At 53.0% G+C, this 11,193-nt stretch overlaps 1 protein-coding gene across 1 annotated transcript in view; it reads left to right on the plus strand.

Moving 5' to 3' along the window:
• Rdm1 (RAD52 motif containing 1) overlaps positions 1–7,372 on the plus strand; it is a gene marked incomplete at its 3' end in the record, with an annotated part of 9,241 nt that extends 1,869 nt beyond the window's left edge. Inside the window, 5 exon segments of the mRNA XM_013519359.1 lie at positions 1,986–2,108; positions 2,798–2,966; positions 3,769–3,867; positions 5,850–5,935; positions 7,269–7,372. Coding sequence (XP_013374813.1) covers positions 1,986–2,108; positions 2,798–2,966; positions 3,769–3,867; positions 5,850–5,935; positions 7,269–7,372 — 581 coding nt within the window.
• Positions 7,373–11,193: the final 3,821 nt, after the last annotated feature.

Consider the following 11,193-nt stretch of genomic DNA (forward strand, 5'->3'; position numbering starts at 1 on the left):
ATTGTTTCTCCCAGTGATTTAACAGAACACTGCTCAGTATTGACCCCTGCTACTTGAGCTTCTCTACCCTGGTCCACACCCTCTTCCATCCTGTATCCACTTCCTGTGACAGACATTCTTTAAGTTTTGGACTCTGATCTGGATCCACTTAATACAGTAGAGGATCCTGGAGAGATTTCAAAACAGTTACATCATTTTGTGAGCCATGAGTTTTAGGTGCTCCTTGGGCATTGAGACTGTTTTATAAACCTTAGGTTTTGAGAATTTCAGTGCGTAAAGCCCATCACTGCTAGAGTCATGAACGGAATGTCAGTAAGTCGGTGTATTTGAGGGAAGGCACCCACATTAGATTTATTTACTTAACATAGAATCTTAGGTTCCTCCCTTCCCAAATTATTACCTAGTGGGGCTGGGGATTTAGCTCAGCGACACAGCATCTGCCTGGCAAGCACAATGTCGTGAGTTTGATTCCTGGTACCGGAAAAAAAAAAAAAAAACCACCAAAACCAAATTATTACCTAGTTTGATTGTAAGTGTTCTTTTATGCTTTAGCAAGGACACATAGTTCTTGTCTTTTATAATTACAGAAAGGAGAGTAATATTTTATTTATTTATTTTTTTTGGTTTTTGGTTTTTCTCTGATACCGGGAACCAAACTCATGACCTTGCGCTTGCCAGGCAGGCGCTTTGCCACTGAGCTAAATCCCCAGCCCCAAGAGTAATATTTTAAAATAAGATCAAAGAAGGGCATAAGGCACCTGAGAGAGTTGTGCTCCAGCCCCATTCTGTGCCATGAGGGGAGATGGTAGTCAGCAAGAACCGTGGCAAGGCTGTCTAAGGTGACAGCTGTCTGCACTACCCAGGGCTGCCCTGCTTAGAACCCTCGGATGCTTCCTGCTTGTCCAGCAAAGCTCCTCTGTGACTCACGGTAGGGACCAGCCCTGGACATTTAAAAATCAGCCTTCGGGCTGGGGATATAGCTCAGTGGCATAAGCACCTGCCTGGCAAGTGTAAGGTCCAGAGTTTGATCCCTGGTACCACAAAAAAAAAAAAAAAAAAAAAAATCAGCCTTCATTTCTTTTTCACTCAGTCATCGGACCATCAGACATCTATCGGAAGCCAAGAACTCTGCTGGGTTCTCAGAATGAGCCAAGTGTAAGAATTGGTCCCTGGGGCACTTAAGGAGCTGCTAAGCTAGGGTAGAGGAAGAAGATACGTAAGCCGATCAATAAAGAGTTAAGGATGCTTTGCCTTTAAGTTGTTCAAATTTGATTAATGTATTCGTAAATGATGCTCTTGTAAAAATGGAATAGAAATTCAAAAAGACTAGTGATAGAGGAAGCCCACAGAACCGTATAAGTTGTTTAGAAAGTTAACAGTATTGACGTTTGCATTCCCAGAGAAGCTTGGTAATGCAGAGGGGCCTGCGATGGCTTTAGCTGCTCAAATGCACTGCGGTGCGTGTGTCCCTCCTCTGCCGGGTTGGTAACAGCAGAGCGTGTGGCGGCAGGGTCTTTTCATCTGCTCCTGAGTCGTATTCGCAAGCAGCGGCTACTGGATAGGAAGACAGAAACAGCTGTGCTCCCAGCCTTCGAATTTTCCTGCAGTGCCTCCTCGGTTGCTTTATCATCAGTGTGCAGCACCGGAGATCTGGGAAACGTGCTTGTTGTGCAGGGCCCCTGCAAATGGTGCAGCGGTTGAAAAATAATAAAATGCATTTATTTAGGCCTTACTGTGCACGCAGTGCTTCAAATGTTCTGTCCCATTTCATCTTTTTTTGTGGGGGGGCGTTTTCCTGTACCGGGAATCGAACTCACGACCTTGCGCTTGCCAGGCAGGCACTTATGCCACTGAACTATCCCCAGCCACCCCCCATTTCATCTTCATAGCCCCTTTCTGAAATTGGTATCGATAATCTCAGGAATGTCCACAGTAAAATCTCTGGCTGCTTACACTATTTGCTGGTCCATCTCTTGTGACCGCAGGTTCATCTTGGGAGCAGACATAAGGCAGTTCGACATCAGAGCCTTCCCCTCAACAGTTCCCGATGCCAAGAGCTGGCCAATTACTACTTTGGTTTCAATGGGTGGTCAAAAAGGATCATCAAGGTGAGCCCTGTAGACTTCCTTTGACTAACCACACCCTCTTTTCAACATCATAACCCTAGCCTTCAGGCAGAAGGGTGAATGGGTTTGAGGGGGATGTGTAGGCCAGCTGTTGCGGAGGGTGAGTGGCGGTATCCGGATTGCCTGCCCCCTGAATTAATAGTCATCTCAGTCACGTGGGCGGGGGCGCCTGTTATTTTTCTCCAGTGTTTGTGAGGTGTTTAGTAAAAAATGGTTGCCTACATCCAGTAATTCACCTGCAAATCCTATTTGATCTTGAAGCTCTCAGATATCTCAACTTTTAGCTGGGATTACTGGAGGTTAGTTTTTATTTCTTTATTATATTTTATTTTTTTTCCTTTTTTTTTTTTTTTTGGTTTTTCTCTGGTACCGGGAACCGAACTCACGACCTTGCACTTGCCAGGCAGGCGCTTTGCCGCTGAGCTAAATCCCCAGCCCCCTGTTTCTTTATTTTAAAAATCTTTGGCTGGGGCCGGGGATATAGCTCATTGGCACAAGCACCTGCCTGGCAAGTGCAAGGTCCTGAGTTCAATTCCTGGTACCAAAAAAAATCCTTGGCTGGGGCTGGGGAGGTAGCTGGGGAGAGTGCTTGGCTAGAATGTGTGAGGTCCTGAGTTCAGGCCCCAGCACTGCAAACCAGGGCAGAGACTTTTAATTCAAAATCCTGACAGCTCCAGGAGCTTTCTGACGTTGAAGGCAGGGAAGCAGAAGCTCTGGCAGCACCGCGGGGGAAGCAGAGCGTGAAGTTCCTGTGTGCTCTGGAGGTGGTGCTGCCGTCCTATGCGTGCACGAGCCCTGGCGTCGCCGTCGTGGAGGAGCCTGCGGAGGAGCTCGAGCAGGGTCTGTTCTCGCTGGGTGGACTGGGGAGGATAAGGGTCTTTGTTTCTTTCTTTTCAGAACCCACTTCTCAGCTGCCTTGTAGAGCTGCTGAAGCCCTTCCTGGGCAGCACTTTCGTGTCTAACAATACAGGTTTTTCCCTTGGGCAAAACCTGGAAGGAACTTTGTATTGAAAATTGGAACTGTCCCTCCCAGGTAGGAGCTTAGCAGGAGGAAGAAAATAGTGTTTCCCTGGTGTTTGATTATGGAGTTGTTTTATGCTGAAATAATTCTACAAATACAGATCCCTGTGGTCTTCAGTTATCTCAGCAAAGTCATCTAAAGAGTTCCATAAATTCTTGCGTGAACTTTCAGCCCTTGGCTTACGCATGGATGGGCTTGAGTAGAAAGGGGAACACGGGTGCCTGGAGAGGACGTGCGCATCGACAGTGAATGTTTGCAGAGTCCACAGCCTTCCGCTTTGGGGCTTAGTCCGCAGCCAGCTGTCGGACTGGAGCAGATAGGCTGCTGGGGCTGCTGAGCAGGGGGCGGCCAGGTCACCTGCTCTGCCTCCAGACCTCGCTGTGATTCCAGCCTGAGTACACAGCAGGCCGGGCTCCGTAGGCCGGGCGTCTCCAATGTCAGTGACTTCTGTGCCTCTGGAGATGAGGGAATGTGGCCCTGCCAGGGCCTCCCGGCCACGACCATTCCACCAGACCCTCGTGCTGTGCCTCGAGCCCCTGGGGTAACCACTCACAGTCGGGGATGTGTTGTCACCTTTAAAACACAACCGTCGTCAAGTTCCTTTCTTTGGGTTGGGTCTAGGACTGACGGCGTTGATTGCGAGAAGGAAGATGGCCCAGAAGCTTGCTGTTCAGAAGGCTTTGTCCAATGCGTTCCAGAAACTGTGCATCGTGGTTTTGGGTGAGAGACTTTCTTGTCTGTTCCGGAAGTCTTGTTTCAACAAGCAAATAACTCCTTTTGAAAAGTTGACAAAAATACAGATATTTAAAACACACTATGCTTTAACTCTAAATTCTTTCAGACATTGGTGAGAAAAAGGACAGCAAATGCTGTTGTTCCCAGTTTATTGATATCTAACAATTTGCCAAAGCTCATACAGATAGTGTTTAACTGAAGTCTTCCTTCTCTCTTTTTTTTTTGGTCTTTGGGTCTTGCTGTGCAGTTCAGGCTGGCCTTGAGCTCACTTTGTAGCCCAGGCTGGCCTCAAACTTGCAGGGATCCTCCTGCCTCAGCCTCCTGAGTGCTGGGATTACAGGCGTGCACCACCACTCCCGGCTGAAGTCTTCTTTCTCTTGTCTGTCATACTTGAGCCCTAATGCTGCCTTTGAGGTTTTTAATGTACTTTTATGTTTATAGCCAAAGAGATTTGTAGAAAATGTTATACCTCGAATCTGTGTCTCTGTCTACAAAACAAGGATAGTAATTCTGCCTTCCTTGTTGGGAGGTGTTGTAAGAACACTGGAAAGGGTGAAGGTAAAATCTCCAAATGGTGCTTACATAGTAAGTGAGAAATATGTTAATTATTATCTTTTTTTTGGTACCGGGAATCGAACTCAGGACTTCGTGCTTGCCAGGCAGAGACACTTGTGCTGCTGAGCTGTATCCCCGCCCAAACACGACTCTTAATAATCAGCCGCTTTCACGTGAGCCTTGGAAGTGTAGGATTGTTGCTCTATCAAGTGTTGCTGGGCTCCCTATTGAGTTTTACCCTGGGGTGCATGTTCCAACTTGGGGTGTTCAAAGGGAGCTTGATGAGCAGAGGCTCCCAAGGGCACCGCTGTCCTCCACAGCCTGCAGACAGACCCTGAGAAGCGCTCAGCCCGATTGGCTTGTAAGAGGTGGATCTGACTGGTCACTCAGCCCTCCAGCCTGGGCAGCCCCTCTGGTGACAGTGAGACCTGGTGCTCGTCTGCTGGGGTTCCCATCCGTGCCAGCGCTTGGTAACAGCCTTTAAGAGCCAGTGTGAATACGTAGGCTGTTTACTTCTCCGTCATACTGTGCTGTGCTGTACCTCGTGTGAACTCAGAACTCCTGGGACCAGAGCCCTGCTCTGTTTGCTGGAGGGCAGTGTGGCCAGTTGCTGGCGATGAGAGGTCGCGGTGCTTTCCCCGAAGCGCTGCCCGTTGTACCCCGTGGCGTTTTGTTCTTAGAGAGTAGGGTCTGGTGCTTGCGCATCGCTTCGGATCTGGGGCATCTTCCGGCCCTGTGGTCTCCATCCTGGACTTGAACTCGCCTGGACTCCACCCGTGTTTTCCTGTCTAGTCATCTGACCCCGTTTGTTTCCAAATTCCTGCCACGATTCCATAGTTCCTGTCTCTAAGATCACAAAGTGCTTTGAAGCAAATCGTTCCAGATGAGCTCTGGTGGCCCCCGCAAGCCTCCTGTGCTCAGAGGGGGCTTCTAGGAGGTAGTGGGGTCTCGGGCTGTGTCTTCAGTGGGTTCATTCACTGCTGAGCGCAGAGCTGAACGTGCTCGTAGGGGTCGGCGTCACGGGGCGTCACCTGGAGGCATGTGTCTCCCGCCCCACCTCCTCCCTTCTCTGCTGGCTGCTGTGACTCGCGCAGCGGCTCTCTGCCCTTCCGCCGAGCAGGCCTCGCGGCCGAGCTTGTGCAGCCATCGGCCAGAGAACTGCCGCCCGCTTCCCTAAGTGGTGGCGTCAGGTCCTTTGTCCCGGCAGTGAGGAAGGGACTGGGACAGAAACACAGATGCTGCTGTGTGCATGTTCTCAAGCAAATATCAAACTATGAGAGGAGGACATTTCTGGGAAAATGCGCTCATTTGCTTCTAGAAATCGAAGGAACGTCCCGCTTGGGTGCTGCCGCTGTACGCAGAGTTTTAGAACAAGAAAAGGTGTGAACTGGTCTCTGTGCACTCTGTTGCAGAGAGCGGGAAGATAGCTGTGGAGTACCGGCCCAGAGAGGGGGCCGGAGATGCCGGCGGTGAAGCGGAGCTTCAGGACTTAATTCAGGTGCGCGGGGTGGAAGCATTCCAGCATTAGTACTGCGGAAAACAAACCGAAGAAAAACAGGAATTACAAGTCTTCAGATACATTATTCTGAACAAAATACGAAATTGCAACCACTTTTTTTTTTTTTTTTCCCTGGTACGGGGAATCGAACTCACGACCTCACGCTTGCCAGGCAGGCGCTGTGCCACTGAGCTAAATCCCCAGCCCCTGCAACCACTTTTGAACCCTGCATTTCTAGGGCTTCTCCTAAAGCCCTGGCCCTGACTCTTGCCTGCAGTTTGGAGAGTAGAACGGCGGTCCCTCGGGCACTGCTGCTGCTGCAGTGGCCCCGAGGCAGGGCGGGGCTCTTTCAAAGGCCCCTGACCGGGGTGGGGGTCAGAGAATCCGCACCTCTCCCTGTGCAGCAGCTTTGACCTCTGTGCCCTCCCAGGGTGGCATGTTACCTAACCTCAGTGACGCCCTGCAGCCTGAGGGGAACATTTGGCTGAAGCATCTCTGTAAATCAAGCCTAGGAAAACCCTTCATCAGGGATTAAGTACCAAAGTAATTTCTGAAAGAAAATGGCCGTTACCACGCTGAGGCTGGTAGGAGGTGGACGGAGGCTTGTTTCGGCCCCCTGGGAGCTCAGATGATGCACAGCGTCCCAGAGCCGTGGCGGCGTGTTGTTTGGGAGAGCGAAGGGAGCTGCCCGCTGGAAAGGAGGGGGTTCTTCCCTGTAAAGAAGGAGGGGTTCAGTCGAAGTAAACGGGTCAGGGGAGCACGAGGCCCTGGAAGTCTGTCCTGTGGGTGTGAGCGGGAGGTCAGCGCTGGGGTCCGCGGCCTGTGACGCGTCCACTCTGAAGGAGGTGACTGAGGAGTCAGCCCGAGTTAAAGCGCCGCCCTGTGCCCGGCGTGTGCGGGTGAGGGGTGAGGAGGACGTGCCCGCTTGGACCCCGCACACCAGGCTGTGCCAGGAGTGAGCGGCAGTGAGGCGAAGTCCCGCAGGAAGGGCCGTGCGGGGAGCCCGCGTGTGCTGGTGTTGCAGGAAGGGTTTTGCCCTGCAGACCTCGCAGCCCGCGTCCGCCCCGAGTGCCGTGGAAAGTGGCGCCGTCGGGGTGGAGCCCGGTGAGGTGGGCCGCCTGCTCCATGCCAGCGTGAGAGCTGTGTGCTGGGAGCCAGACGCTCTCCGTCGGATGAACTTGCCCACCTCGGGCAGAAACTGGTGTCCGGAGCCAGCGCAGCCCGAGCCTGGCGAGGGGAAGTGAAACGCGAGCCCGCTGCTGAGTTCAGCGGGGCGGCAGCGCTGGACTAACGTGGAGTGTGTCCCGACCCACCCTCTCCGCTCACTCTGCAGGTCAGCTGCTTTGCTTGGGAGCAGCACAGCCAAGGGGAGGAAGATTTCAGGGATTTCAACGCGGAGGAGGAAGAACTCGGGCTCCTAGAGCGGGACCAGCCCTGGGGACCAGCCCTGAGCTAGGTGGGAGGCTCAGCCCCCGCCCCCGGGGCTGCCTGAGGCTGGCAGCCGGCCTTGCTGGGGTGGGGTGGGGGCTGGTCCCCGTGGGCAGAGGTTTCCCCCTGTCCCCCATCTCACAATCCCATTTGGCTCAGACCCTGCTAAAGGTTTTGTAAACACAGGTGTCACAAATAAGGGGCAGGTGGGCGAGGCTTCGCCCCGCAGCGTGGGCTGACACCCGCTGACCTGGGTCGCTGCGCCCGCGTCTGCGCGTCCTATCCCTGCTGCACGTGGCCTCGGTCTCTCGTGGCGGCAGTTGTGGCTGCTGGTCCTCTCCGAGCCCCTTCCAGAGTGGACCGCACTCCTGGTCCCACTCCACGCTGGCCCCAGGCCTAAGCTCTGGCCTTCTCTCTGCTCCCACCTGACCTGCCCACGCCCTTACCAGCCCTGCCCCTGCAGGCCCGGGGAGCTTCGATGCCTGGGTCCTCTGCCCGCTTCCAGACGCCAGTCCCACCTCAGGAGTGGGCCGAGGGTTTGTTCCTGTTCCCAGGCAGGGATTCTCCAGCTGTCCCTGGAGAAGGCCCACTTGCTGCTCCACTCGGGGCCTGCAGGATGTTTACCCGGAGGTGGAGCTGATGGAGGGGTGGGAACCGGGCCCTGCTGCTCCTCCCTGCCTCAGAGGGAGGACCGTGTGCGCTGTCCACCGGCAGCCTTTGTTCTCCTCTAGAGGCGGCAGGGTTCAGAGCAGCAGCGCTACTGTTTCCTTTGAACCTGAAGGAGCTCGCTCAGCTTTGGTGACTTGCTACTCCAGTTGGAACTCCGCATCAGCTTGCAAAACCTAAGCTTCAGAAGTGAACCTCGCAGGATGGCTGTGCAGACCCGCGTGCGGACGCAGCTAGCCACGACAGCCTTGATCTGGAATCCCAGGGGAACCCAGAGGAGCCTCCGGAGCCCTCTGGACAAACGGCACCTTCTCAGCTCCAGCCGGAGGCCCAGACCCTCCACCCAGAGACTGCCCGGGGCCAGTTCCCTCCACCCCAGCAAGAAGTCGCAGGTCAGCTCTCACAGCGCCCCCAGGAAGCGGAGCCTTCCTCCACCCAGCCGGAGGCCCAGGCCCAGCCAGCACATGCTGCTGAGGGTGTGCAGCTCCAACTCCAGGTAGGAGCAAAGCTCGTCACTCGCACTCACCACTTGTCACAGTTAATGTGGTGCTGCAGGTTATGATAACTGAGCCAGCAGCAGGCCCCAGCCGCGCCTGCACAGAGTCCTGAGGTGGTGGAACCTTCTCCAGCCCAGCAGGAGACCCCATGCCGGCCTCCAGGCTCTCTTGGGGAGGCTGAACCTTCTCCTGATCTGGAACAGCCAGCTCAGCCTTCTGAGGCTGCTGAGGAGATGGAACCTAAAGTTGCAATGCAGCCCGCAACTGCCCCGGAAGAAGTAGAACTGACGTGGTCATGACATAGAGACCACCGTGGGGACAAAAGACACACTCACTCCTGGGCCCTTAGCCTGTTGCTCATTGAATTGAAAGACACAATTTGTGTTTTCTTTGAGGACAGTCAGGGACTTAAAATCCGTGTTTGCTAAAACCTGTGGCCCATCTCTCAGGCTACACTTGCTCAGTAGGAGCCTGAAAGGAGAACAAAGCTTGGCCTTCGCCTAGCGAAGCTGTGGGTCAGATTCCCAGCTGTGCCGTGGTCGTTTAGGAAATCTCATGACACTGAGCAGAACTAAGTTTATCAGCCCTAAACTGACCTAGCCTGTCTCATTCATCCCTTTCAGCCTACGGACACCAGGATAAAACTGGTTTTCAGGATTCACAGGACATCGGAGTATCCGCTTTTACAGGTCCCTTCCACACCGCTCCCTGGAGGGGCACTGGGAGCCACTGTCCTACCCTGAGGCCTCAGGGCTCCGGGAAAGCAGCACCTCTCGGGCCTGAGCGTCACCGATAGAGACGGAGCCGAGCCTTTCGCGGACGGGACCTGGACCCGCTGCTCCAGGCGCGAGGATCCCTCCGGAGCAGGAGGCCAGGCCCGAGACAGGACTGACTCGTGACCTGCGGGACCGCACGCTGCTGGCCTTGAGAGCCGCCTGTTGCTTCATGGGTGCCGCGTCCGAACCCCGCCTCGGAGTGGGGCCTGCAGCTGCTCAGGCCCCGTTCCTTCCCCGTGCTGTGGCTTTCCTTACTAGGGGCGGGGCTTGATAAGTGTGTCACAGCTGGGCTCCCCTTTATTTTATCTTAATTAAAGCCTTTGTGCAAATTCATGCTTTTGTGTTAATTTTTGTTATCACTACAGCAAGGAGCCATGCTCACTGGTGGCCAACACCTTTTTCTTTTCCAGGTGACTGGACCCACGGCCTTGTGCATGTGAGGTGAGCGTTCTGTTGCTGGGCCTCAGCCCCACCCTGTGTGTGTCCCTTCTCTAACCGCTCAGGTTAACCTTTTTTTGTGTTTTTTGTTTTTGTCTTTTTGAGACAGGGTCTCGCTGTGCAGTTCAGGTTGGCCTTGATCTCACTTTGTAGCCCAGACTGGTCTCAAACTCACAGTGATCCTCCTGCCTCAGCCTCCCGAGAGCTGGGATTACAGGCATGCGCCACCACGCCCAGTCCACTCAGGTTAACTTGAGGCATGCTGAGCACAGTCCCACCGCTGTGCAGTGTCTGTGCTTAGGCTTAGTGTTTATTCTATTCAAATTGATTTTTTTTTTTGAGACAGGATCCTATTGTGTTGCCAAGCGGGCCTTCAACTCTTAGGTTTAAGTGATTCTCCTGCCTCAGCCTCCCAGTAGTTGGGACTATAGGCATGTGCCAGGGGTTATTGCAATATTATTTTTAATGGAAAAGAACTAGAAACAGTCTGATGGAGTAGAGTAATACACAGCTATTGAAGAGAATGAAATTGACCAGGCATGGGGGTGCATGCCTGGAATCCCAGCCCTCAGGAGGCTGAGGCAGGAGGATCACCAAGAGTTCAAGGCCAGCCTAAACTACATAGCAGGACCCTATCTTGGGAAAAAAAAAAAAAAAAAAAAAAAGGGAAAGAAAAAGAAAAAGAATAAGAATGAAGTTGATCTGACATAGAAATCTCACATACTGAGTTTTTAAAAATGAGGTGATGAGGGGCAGGGGACATAGCTCTGGGCACAAGCACCTGCCTGGCAAGTGCAAGGTCCTGAGTTTGATTCCTGGTGCCAGAAAAAAATGAGGTGAAGAATAGTGTGACGCATGGTTCCATTTGGGTAAATAAGATTATATTTCTAGACGTTTTGGTGTGCCTTGGAGACATCTGGAACCAAGTTAAGTAAGTGCAGGGGGAGTGAATGTAAGCTTCTCTCTTTCATCCTATTTAAAAAATCAGCTCAACACAAGTTACCAGAGTTCCTTGAGGATAACCTTAGAGACCTCCAGTTCTGCGTCTGTCACCCCAGCTGCATGAGCTTGGCTCTGTCCTCTCCACGAGAGTCCTCGGTTTCCCGTCTGTAAACAAGGGCGAGGTGTTCAGCCAGGGGACAGCCAGGTTGCTCCAGCCCTTCCATAGCCTTAGACATGCTCTTGTTTCTAAGATTTCATTTGGAGGCTAGGGTCCACTATTTAGATTGAAAAAAAAAAAAAAAAACAAAAAAACAAAAAACTGAGACACATCTGTCTGGGGAAGAGGAAGGAAGCTCCTACTGCAGACCCTGCCTGGCTGGGCTCGGAGAGGACTTTTGGGGCTGCTGGGAGCAGGCCTGCCTGGCTGGTGGGGCTCAGAGCTTCAAGCTTGATGGCTACCACTTCGCTCTTTCCTCTAAAGGATGGGTGGATGGGTGGGTGGATGGGTGGG

Source organism: Chinchilla lanigera, unplaced genomic scaffold, assembly GCF_000276665.1.
Source record: "Chinchilla lanigera isolate Chin_1 unplaced genomic scaffold, ChiLan1.0 scaffold00050, whole genome shotgun sequence".
In the NCBI taxonomy this organism is placed as follows: domain Eukaryota; kingdom Metazoa; phylum Chordata; class Mammalia; order Rodentia; family Chinchillidae; genus Chinchilla; species Chinchilla lanigera.